Below are 12,159 nucleotides of genomic sequence, written 5' to 3'. Positions count from 1 at the left end.
GCACTAGAGGTCCTCCCCACTTTCTCCTAATATCAAAAAATTACTGGTGGAGTACTTGAGCTGTTACTTCTTATCTCTTACTCTTTGATATCTTCTTTTTTTTTTTTTTTGCCATTATATTTTTTGATGATGTCCTTTACTACTATTCTTTGGAGTTCCTGACTGGGCATACATTGCAGCCTACTTATACTCGTGATGTCTCTCCATTTTCTTATGTGGACTATTCCTCTTTAGAAAGTTTTTTGGAAGTAACAGGACTCCACATCTCATTATTAACACCAAAATGTTAAGATTGAAAGAATGGATCTTTGCTTTCACGATAAGATCAGTAAAAGAGCTTTATGATTTTCTGACGGAAATTTAGCTCATCTCACTTTCAACTCCTGACCCAGCTCATGTTGGATAAGCCTTAAGGGACAGACATCCAAATGTATGTCAAAATCTGAGCAGTAGACATTTTCAGGATTTGAAGATCATATATTTGGAGGTGGAAGGGACTGGTTGAAATCATTCCCCTAGTTTTACAGATTAGGAAACTAAACTTCAGGAAAGTTAAATGACTTGTTCAGGAGCATACAGCCAATAAATTTCTGAGACAGGTTTTGAACTCCTGATTCCAAATTCAGAATTTTATCTAGTGCATAACCTATCTACATCTTTATCCACTTTGTCTTTCTTATGTGATTGGATAGCACAAATTCCTTTGAGTAATTACAAATACATTCCTGGAAGCTCTGAAATGTCCTGGAGCTTGCAGCAATCAGTGCAATTCAATCCACAAACAAGAGTATCTAGAGGACTTCATCAGGAATGGGGAATCGCTTCTTGACTGATACTTCACTAAAGTGTCAAATATTTTTGGCAAGTACATATCTCCCTGTTTTATGTCTTACTCGTGTTTATCATCAAAATTCCATAGAATAGCATTATTTCTTTTTATTATACCTTCCAAGAAATCCTAAAGATCTTGATATGCAGGTGGGAGACAGTGAAGGTAGTATTTTGTTCTGCTGAATCAAATACTTTCTTTTATTTTTTCTTTCTTTTTCTTTTTTTGTAATTAACACATAATAAGCACAATAGGATTTCATAAGCCCCGTAATTTTCAATTAATTAATTAATTAATAAGATTTAAAAAATGTGATCCATGTTGTATATAATTTTCAAAAGCCTATTTATCCTCTTTTAATAGTTTCATTGAGGTTGCTCTTAATTGTTATGTGACTTTCACAAAATTTTTGTAATAGGTTGGTAATTATTAATATTCTGTCAGTCATCTTTTTTGACTAAAGGTTGCCAGTTTTTTTCATGCCTTAGTATTATCTCCTTCAGACACCTTGCATATAGGTTTCCTCAAGGCCCTCATTATCTCTAACACTGATATCCTTTATATAACTGGTCTAGTTTTGTTGCTTTTTCTATCTTTGTTCTCACTAGTGCCATTTCTATCTTCCATATAAGTATCTCAGGGACTAAGGTATTAGGGTTCAAGTATTTGATACTACTAAATTTGATGGAAGAAAAATTTTGATAAAATGGTTTTTTGAACATCTTTTTTTCCTTTTTTTCTTTTGAGGCTATTCCTTCCACTTTCATCCTTTAAATACCTTCACGATGGCTTTGTTTTGTTGGATATTTTGCTAGTTGTCTGGACGATGATTTTACCTATTATAGCTTCTTTTGACTTTATGAAATAATACTGCTTATATTTATTGATCATCCTTTTTTATAAGATTTTATGCATTAATTTATATTCTAAATTGGTTGTTTTGGTACCCACTTATTTTTAGCAATTAAGTCTGATGTTTGCTGACTAAATACACTTTCTGGTTCTTTGGAGAAAAAAAAGAAAAAAAATCCCAAGTTGTTATTTTGCCTTGCTTCCACCTGCTTTTGCTTTTATTTTCTGTGCATAACTTATTAAAATCTGATTTTAATCTGAGATATCACATCACAGTCATCAAATTGGCTGAGATGACATGAAAGGAAGATGATAAATGGTGCTGAGACTGAGGGAAAACAGGTATATTTACACAGTGTGAATGGCCAATTTTTTGGGAAACAAATTAGGAAATATGACTTCAAATTTATTAAAGTGTACATACTCATTGACTCAATGATAACATTACTAGATCGATATCCCAAAAGGTCAAATATGGAGGAAAATGTAGAAAAATATTGATAGCAGCTCTTTTTATGGTAGCAAAGAAATGGAAACTGAGAGAATGCCAATCAATTGGGGAATAGCTGAAGAAGATGAAGTATATGAATGCAATGGAATATTATTGTGTTGTAAGAAATGATGAAGGGGATAATTTGAGAAAAACCTGGGAGACTTGTATGAATTGAGGCAAAATGAAATCAACAGAACCAGGAGAAAAATTTATACAATAATAGTAATATTGTACAAATAATCAACTTAAAAAATTTAATAATTCTGGTCAATAATAGGAATCAATAACAATACCAAAGGATTCCTATATATTAAACACCTCTAGCTAGAGAAGCTTTGGCTCAGATTGTAGGTTGAAGCATATTTTCTTCTCTGTCTTTTATGCCTGCTTTCCTTCCTTCCTTCCTTCCTCCCTCTCTTCTTTTTCTTTCATGATGGAGCATCCTATGCCTCTTTTTTTTTAAAAAAAAAGCATAAAAAATACAAAACATCAACTTTTCATATAAATGAAACAGAATAATATACATAAACCATGAAATTTTAATATAGTTTGTTTTTTAAGAGTGTATATTAAATTTAACATAATACCCATGTTGTTGTGTTCCTCTGAGGGTTCTTCCTTTTGCTCTCTCCTCTACATTTTAAAAAATGATGCTCTTTTCTTCTTTTTTGATATCATTCTCATTCCACTTTCTCCTTCCTCTAATCTTTTTCCCACCAAAAAAAAAAACACTAAAGGGCCCCCTTATAATAAATGTGCATAAAATAAGGCAAAATAAAGTCACACATTGGTTGCTTGTGAAAATCTAAGTTTCATTGCACTGATTATCTCTTAGGAGATTGGGAGAATCCATTAACATTAGTCTTCTGGAGTTGATTGCTTATTGCATCAACCAAAGTTCTTAAATCTTTCCATGTTTTTTCCTTATATAATGTTGTAGTTGTATTAAACTGAGAACTAGTAGGTCAGTACCTCTGATGTAGCAAAATGTTGTGTTAAAAATGTGATATATGATACATCACTGAGCTTACAATATTGTATGCATTTTGGTAATTTGCTTGTAGAATAATTTAACATAGTTACTTTGTTGAATAAAGGAACTTACTTCAAGAAAGGTTTATGCTAATAACATAACCTTTCTTTTTAAAATGTGTCTTTATCAAGAAAAATAATTTAATTCAAGTGAAAATAGACCACCTTCAATAGCTAATGGCTTGCTCCTGCACCCATGTTATTATTTTCCTTCCCCATTTCCATTCAAAATGCTTTGCCTGAAATGGTTTTAATTCTAGCATGTGAAATAACATAAAATTGTCAGCATGATATATTTGTTTATTTTCTAAAGAAAATGATGTAAATTGTTTAAGCTGGTTCCACCCTCTCTACACCCATAAAAGTGATAATGACTCAGTCTTTTTCATGCCTTAATCTGACTTTCCTACCCAGTAATTTTCAATAGCTCCTTTTCCTTTTTAAAAACCCAAATCAAGCATATAGTTACTGCTGTCTTGTGTGACTCATGCTTAAGCAGCATTGGAAGAAAATAGGGCTCCCATTTTTTAAAGTATTTCTGGAGAATTGGTATTTTTTTACAACTTGATAAATCTGTTTGTGGAAGAGGCAATATGCTGACTTCTAGCTGATGTGGCAAAACATACTGTAAATAGTTGAGAAATATCAGTTTGAAGGCCAAAAGGCAGAGTCAGACTTGGCTTGGCTAAATCAACTTAGGTGTGCTTCCATTTGCAGAACAGTCATCCTTCTAAAAATCCTACCTTTATAATTCATGATAGAACCTAGGAAAGCCTTACTTTTCCTGTAAATTATTTCTGCACATTCATTATCTTTCTACCCATGACAAATTTTCTCTTCTTTTCCTTTTTAAAGGTTATTTTATAATAGTCACCATTATATTACCATGAATTTGAATTGGGTCCTTAGTGTTTGTTTAACCTTGAAAGTTCAGGACACTTGTAACAGGTGAATTTTGAAATTATGATTTTTTTGTACAATGAGACATGAGGCATTAAGGTGCAACACCTTCAGAAATAAGTGTAGATTATCTAGAGAAAATATTTTCTTCCTTTTTGGTTGTTTTTTAAATAGTCAATCAACCAGGCTGAAAATGGTTTACACAATTGAGAAGCCACAAATAATGATTTCTCTGTGATCTCTGATGTTAAAAACAAATCTATAAAACTTGCACTGGATGATGTTTGAAAGAGTCTTTTTCATGAAGTTGCTTTGTTTTTTACCATCCAATACTGAATAGGTAGTCTGAATTTTAACTCTCATTTCTTCTTTTTCTTTGTTTCTCCTCCTCCTTTTTCCTCCTTCTCTTCCTCTTCCTTCTTTTTCCTTTCCTCCTCCTTTTCTCTTTTCTTTTTCCTGCTTCTAAAGTTTTATTCATGGTAATTTCCAAACACATATCTGCCTATCCCTCCTTTGACCACTTACTTGTAATAATGAAAATAGTTAAGAGTATCACTTTGTTCAACCTCAGCTGGGACTGTCCCTCATTATTATTATTATTATTATTATTTTGCCATTCTACTTATTTTCCTCAATGATTGTAAAAGTGCCTTAAGTATTAATTTTGGGGTTACCAATAAAAGTTAATGAATAGGGCAGTTGAAAATATGGAATCTGTGAATAATGAAAATTGGCTATAAGTCTATCAGATGGGAGAAAAGTCAAAGCTAGAAATGTAGATTTGGTAGCTAGTAGATAGTAGTAATAGGTAAATATTAGCAAGTATTTAACAAGTGGCTCTCTAAAATGTATACACAACATATTTAAATTTAATTTTATACTATAGTATTAACATTTTCATCACTTTAATTTTCACAATTAACAAAATAATAAATCAAGCCCTGATTTCCTATATTTGTCACTTTCTGAGTAAAAATGCTCACATTAAAAATTTGACAAATGACTCTCTAAACCCAGTTTGAGCTGACTCTAGTACAATTTCTTCAGCCTTCTTTTTAGTTCCTAAATGAATTATCTCCAAGGCTGTAATAGCTTGGCTAACTAGTAATCATATGGTATTTAGATATAGGGACAGAGACTGGATCTATGATTTCATTGTTCTGTAGTAGAGCTATCTAATACGTGGTCCCAGGCTATACATTCCTTGATTAAAATATAATACAATAGAAAACTGATAATGTTTTATTATTTTTAAAAAACACATTATTTATTTATTTATTTTTGAAGAATAACCCTTTATTTTCAAAATATATGCAAAAACAGTTCCCAACATTCAATCCCCCCAAAAACCTGTCCCCCAAACTTCTCTCTATCTCTTCACCTCACCTCCTTTCCTAGATAGCAAGCAATCCAATATATGTTAAATATGGAGCACAGATAATATTAACATTTTTTCTAAATTAATAAGCATTTGGCATAGATATTTATGTATAGTCTGATGGCCCCATTTCTTTTTGAATTTAACTATCATTCTATAGAACTCCTTATTAAAACAAACTCTTACCAATGAATTCAGTCTGTCACCTTCTGTACAGCTTAAAGTCTTAGATTTACCTAGAATACTGAGACATTAAGTGATTTACTGAGGGTCTCACAAATACATATCAGAGGAAGGATCTGGATCCTGGTCTTGTTGGCTTCAAAGTTAGCTAGCTCTCTATCCCTATACTATGCCATGTGAAATTACGTAGGGTACACTAAAAACAAAAAACAACTTTTGGCATTTATTATTTTATTCTCAACATTTTCTTTATTTAATATTTAAAGAGTGAATATTCTTTATCTAAAAGTATTGTCCCCAGAGGGGTCTTGGATTCCTATTCTGGACTTGTCATTGAATCAAATGAATATATATTGGAAATATGGAGCACTATGTTTCTAATGTGCAAAATAAAGATGGCAATTTGGCATTTATTGAATTAATATTTTTTGAGTGACTGTAAAAATACATAAGGAGATACAGAGAAACATAAGATATGGTTCATGTGAGAGCTATCTGCCATGAGACAAAGTATATAGGGTTATTTCCATACCAATAATTATCATGTTGGTGCCAGATGAGTATAGACAACAAGTTGATCAACTTTAGCTAAACTCGAGTGCCTAAATTCCATCATTCTCTCTTAGAGGATTATAGGCAAGAGCCACTATTTGGGCTTGATTCACTGATTGTTGGATGTGTGACCCTGATCAAGTCACTTAACCAACTCAGTGTTTTAGGCAGAATTCAGGCAATATTAGATAATGTAAATAGATTTTGTTAAATAGTGAAAATAAAGTTTGTCTTTGCATTGGAGATAAATCAGATTAGTGTTTTATTTTAGATTTTGTATGGAAAAATTTTAATTTAAATAAATCAACTGATTTGAATGTGTAAGGTAATAATATAAATAGTTTTGCTGGAGCAGTTGAGCATTCATTTTTAAATACTTCCTTGCTTTTCAAATGAAGCTCAGTCCTATTCTGTTTCTTTCTTAACAGATGGTTTCCCAGCTTGAAGCCCAGATAGCTAAACTGACTGAACAATTGGAGAATGAGACTGAACTTCACCAGAAAGCTCTGCAAAGAGCCCAGAATGCAGAAAATCATTTTGAGAGCCTTCAGAGACAATTGACACGCTTGGAGGGGGAGCTGGTATCAGGAGATGTTCTGCTAGACAGTTTGAGCCTCGAGAAACAAAAAGTAATAATCTAGTAGTATTTTACTTAATGGAAACATCTATTATAAGATAAAAACATATCTTAAAAAGTCATCCAGTATATACTGTAATTAGATATTTATTCCTAAATCCTAATTCATCTAAAAGAAATCTCAAGCAGCAGGTAGCATTGTTGGAGAAGAGGGCAGTCCTGGGTTTTTAGGACTCCTTGGATTATAATAAAATTGAATCTTAATTTCTAGTTAAAAAAAATGGAGCAAGAAAAAAATTATTATTCCCAAACACAAAGTACTAATTTAAATCTTGTCTTGTAGAAAAATTTCCCTGCAGATAGTTATTTCACTTCTAAAAGATCAAGTAAATTATTGAAAAAGTGTATTGTTATTGTTGAACTAAATGAAAAGGAAACAGCATTTTATTATTTTCTTCTGGATTGATGGGTTAGGGGTAAAGACAATTCAGTTAGAAAAGTCAGAACATAATAAAATGCGGGTGGAGAGGAGATTTCATAGGACTTTCAGATTTAATTGTAGTTTTGTAGTTGGACCAACCATAATATTTTATAGATAGGAAACTGAGAGGTTTTAATAGGAAGTGACTTGTTCAATGTCATTCATATTATTAGTAATAAAAGCTGAGATTTGAACCTCTCTGACTTCTAATTCTTTTGATGGTACCAGGTTGTCTTTACAATGATTTTGGAAGAGGCAGAAATGGAAAATGTTACTAGTTTTCTTTTCCAGTTTTTTGAAACTTTATTTATTAATTAACCACTGAATAATCAGTGCACAGAATAATTTCTGAATTTTTGCACAACTTATATAGCCACTAGGTATAGAATCACTTTACCATACTTACTCTTTCTGGATATCTGACAGTAGAACAGACATTAATGAGATTGGCAGAAACAAGATAGCAACCAATTTTATATGCTTGTTTCATTCCAATTTTGCATCTTTGTTTCAGTCCCCCCATAACTTCTCTCTCTCTCTTTTTTTTTTTAAGAAAAAAAATCAAGCAGAATTTTATTTTCTTCTTCCTTTGTTCTTTCATCTCTGTTCTCTTTCAGTATGGAAGAAAAGCAGAATTACTGTGATTTTAGTCCTATACCTTGAAGAATAATCTCAAGAATGGCAAAATTTTAGCCATCCTGTGGAATTTCCATTCAGCATCTGAGGAGAGAGGTAGTTAGGTGACACAGTGGACAGACTACTGGAGTCAAGAAGGCTTGTCTTCCTGAGTTCAAATCTGGCCTCAGACTTAGTAGCTGTGCGACCCTGAGCAAATCATTTACCTCTATTTGCCATAGTTTTCTCATCTGTACAAATGCGCTGGAGGAGGAAATGGTAAATGACTCCAGTATCTTTGCCAAGAAACCCCAAATGGAGTCACATAAAGTTGGACATGGCTGAAAATCACTGAACAACTTCTGAGGAGATATATTATTTGTGCCATTCTGAAATTATAGAAGAGAAATGAATTCAGTTCTTAACAGGATAAAGTAATTTAGGAAGACTTATTGTGCAACTTTATTAAAATTATTAACTATTTCTATTAGTTTTTAAAGTTGATTTTTCTAAGTATAAAATCATATCATTTGCAGAAAATAATAATAATTTTATTTCTTTTTTGGTTATTATTCTCATAATATTTTGGTGGTCTTATTGATATTTTATGCATATATGAATATTTATGTATAACAGTATAATTTTATATATAGCAAATATATATATACATACATGTATAAAATTGCTTTTCACTTGTTTAGTCATGTCTGACTCTTTATGATCTCTTTGGAGGTTTCTTGACAGATATTGGAGTGAATTTCCATTTCCTTCTCCAACTCATTTTGCAAATAAGAAAAGTGAGATAAAGAGTTAAGTGACTTACCCAGGATCACACAGCTACTAAATGTCTCAGGGAGATGAGTCTTTCTGACTTCTGGCCTGGTACTCTATCCAATGTGCCATCCAGCTGCCCATTTATTCATATATAACCATAGAATGTATACACAAACACACACACACATATTTCATTCATAAGACTCTGTCAAATAGAAGACTATGTCAAATAGTAGTGGTGATAATAGGCATATTTTACCCCTGATATTACTGGAAAGAGCAATATTTTATCCCTATTACACATAATACTGATTCTTGGTTCTAAATTTATTTATTTATACTATTCATTATTAACAAGATGAAATAGAAATAAAGGTTTAAAGACAAGAATTTCATAAAGGCTTGTCTTAATTTTTAATATTGGGTATTGTGACATTAGAGCAAATTAAAAACCATTTTAAAAAGTTAATACTCCATCCCAGTGATTCTCAGAAATTATATGTATTCTCAAATAATATATAGTAAGAAGAGTAACCCAGCTATACTTGAGTTTAAATCCATATTCAGTTACTTAAGTCACTTTATATCTGGGTCTCAGTTTCCTCATCAATAAAATGAATAGGTTGGACCAAATGTCTTCTAGAATTCCTTCTAGTTCTAGATCTATGATTCTAGCTACCTATGAAATCTATGATCTAAAGAGCATAAAATTACACATGAAAATATGAAGAAAAACTAAATATTATTTTGGTGCAAAACATTTGTTTGAATACCTATGATTCCTTTAAAATATAAATAACATTTTAGTTAAGTTTTAAGCTTACTTTTCTTTCTTTCTGCAAAAAATAACTGATTGAAAATTTCTAGAATTATGCTCCATTCTCTAGTATTGAAGACAGCAATTTATTTTCTCTGGATGCATAGGAGGTCCCCAGATTGCATATCTAAATAGAATTACTGCCAATGAACTATTTTCCAAAAAAAAATGTTGGTCATGTAATGAAATAGCAAAGTTCTGTGGAAAGAATGTTGCCTTACAGTATTGGGGTTCAGTTATTAGTTCTGCTGTTTAATGTCTTTGTGATTTTGGATAAATTACTCACTCACTTTGGGCCTCAGTTTCTTTCTTTCTTTCTTTCTTTTAAAAATTTTTGCAGAGATATTTTTTTCTATTTTTAAGAATCATTTTTCTTTAAAGTTTTGAGTTCCAAATTCTATCTCTTCCTCCCTCCTTGAGACAATAAGCAATCAAAAATAGGTTATACAGTGCAGTTATATAAAATATTTCCATATTAATCATTTTGTACAAGAAAACTCTAATAAGAAAAGCAATGGGAGAAAGAAAGTGAAAAATAACATGCTTCAGTCTGTATTAAATCAGTCAGTTCTTTCTCTGGAGACCAGTAGTATGCTTCATCATTAGTACTTTGGTATTGTCTTGGAGCATTATTTGTAGAGAGTAGGTAAGTTTTTCGCTGAATAATATTGCTATTACTGTGTACAATGTTCTCCTGGTTCTGTTTACTTCACTATACATCAGTTCATGTAAATCTCTCCAGATTTTTCTGAAATTATTCTGCTTGTGATTTCTTAAAGCATAGTAGTATTCTACCACAATGATATACCACAGATTGTTTGACTATTTCCCAATTGATGGACATCCCTTTGATTTCCAATTCTTAGTCATCACAAAAAAGAGCTATTACAAATATTTTTGTAGAAATGGATCTTTTCCCCATTTTTTTGGATGTCTTTGGGATATAGACCTAGGAGTTGTATTGTTGTTATCAAAGTATATGCACAATTTTATTGCCCTTTGGGCATAGTTCCAAATTACTTTCCAGAATGGCTGGTTTACTTTACAACTCCACCAACAGTACATAAGTGTCCCACATTCTTTTTAACATCTAAAATTTTCCTCCCCCCCCCCACTTTTTTTTATTATCCTCTCTGATAGGTATAAGGTGATACCTCAGAATTGTTTTAATTTACATTTGTCTTATCAATAGTGATTTAGAAAATTTTTCCTATGATTATAGATAGCTTTGATTTCTTTGAAAACTGCCTAGTCATATCCTTTGACCATTTATCAATTGGGAAATTAATTGTATTTTTATAAAACTGATTCAGCTCTCTGTATATTTGAAAACAGGCATTTATCAGAGATACTTGTTGCAAAATTTTCCTCAGTTTTCTTTTAATTTTGTTTACATTGATTTTGTGCAAAATTTTTAAATTTATGTAATCAAAATTATCTGTTTTATATTTTTAATGCTCTCTATATTTTCTTTGTTTCTAAATTCTTCCCTTATTCATAAATCTGACAGCTAAACTATTCCAAGCTCTCTTAATTTGCTTATGGTATCACTCTACACATTTTGTCCTTATCTTGGCAGATGGTGTGAGAAGTTGGTCTATATCTAGTTTTTGCCATACTGTTTTCTAGTTTTCTGAGTAGTTTGTGTCAAATAATGAGTTTTTGTTTCAAAAGTTTAGATCTTTGGATTTATCATATAGGTTACCATGGTCTTTTCTTATGATGTGATTTATAGCTAATATATTTCACTGATCCAACACTCTACACTACCAAATTGGTTTGATAATTACACTTTATAGTTTGAGATATAGGATGGCTAGACTACCTTCTTTCATGGTTTTTAAAATATTGATTCCTTTGATATTCTCGAGCTTTTGTTCTTTCCTATGAATTTTGCTATTATTTTTCTAGCTCTATAAAATACATTTTTTGATAGTTTGGTATGGCACTGAATAAATAGATTGATTAGGTTAAATTGACATTTTATTATTGACTCAGCCTATCCACGAGCAATTAATATTTTCTAATTGTTTAGATCTGACATTATTTGTATGAAAAGTTTTTATAGTTTTGCTCATATAGTTCCTGGATTTGCCTTGGCAGGTAGACTTGTGTATAGTTACTACTATTTGTCTACAGTTTTTAAAATAGAACATCTATCTTTCTATCTCTTGTTGCTGGACTTTGTTACTAATATACAGAAATGCTAATGTTTTATGTAGATTTATTTTGTATCCTGCAACTTTGCTAAAGTTGTTAATAATTTTAAGCAGTTTTTTTAGTTGATTTTCTAGGACTTTCTAACAATTATATCACCACAAAGAGTGATAGTTTTATTTTCTCATTGACTATTCTAAATCCTTTAATTTCATTTTCTTATTGCTACAACTAACATTTCTAGTACAGCATTAAATAAAGGAGGTGATAATGAGCAACCTTGCTTCCCATTCTGATTGTATTGAAAAGATTTTTAGCTTCTAGCTTCTAGGTACTTGCTGACAGTTTTAGATAAATAGTATTTATTTTAAAGTAAACTCCATTTATTCCTATGCTCTCTAGTGTTTATTATAAGAAAGGGTGCTATATCTTGTCAAAGGCTTTTTCTGTATTTATCGAAAAGATTATGATTCAGTTGGTTTTGTTATTGATATGATCAATTATGCTAACAGTTTTCCT

General features: G+C 31.2%; 1 protein-coding gene across 1 annotated transcript in view; it reads left to right on the top strand.

Annotated features, from left to right (window-relative positions):
* The window catches only part of CCDC170 (coiled-coil domain containing 170), a 115,873-nt gene that overhangs the window by 61,643 nt on the left and 42,071 nt on the right, over nt 1–12,159 (top strand). The window contains exon 7 of the mRNA XM_074309539.1: nt 6,648–6,848. Coding sequence (XP_074165640.1) covers nt 6,648–6,848 — 201 coding nt within the window. The remainder of the gene's footprint in view (nt 1–6,647; nt 6,849–12,159) is intronic.

Source organism: Sminthopsis crassicaudata, chromosome 4, assembly GCF_048593235.1.
Source record: "Sminthopsis crassicaudata isolate SCR6 chromosome 4, ASM4859323v1, whole genome shotgun sequence".
Lineage (NCBI taxonomy): Eukaryota > Metazoa > Chordata > Mammalia > Dasyuromorphia > Dasyuridae > Sminthopsis > Sminthopsis crassicaudata.
Note: the sequence above shows the minus strand (reverse complement) of the source record. Positions and strands in the feature narration are given on the sequence as shown.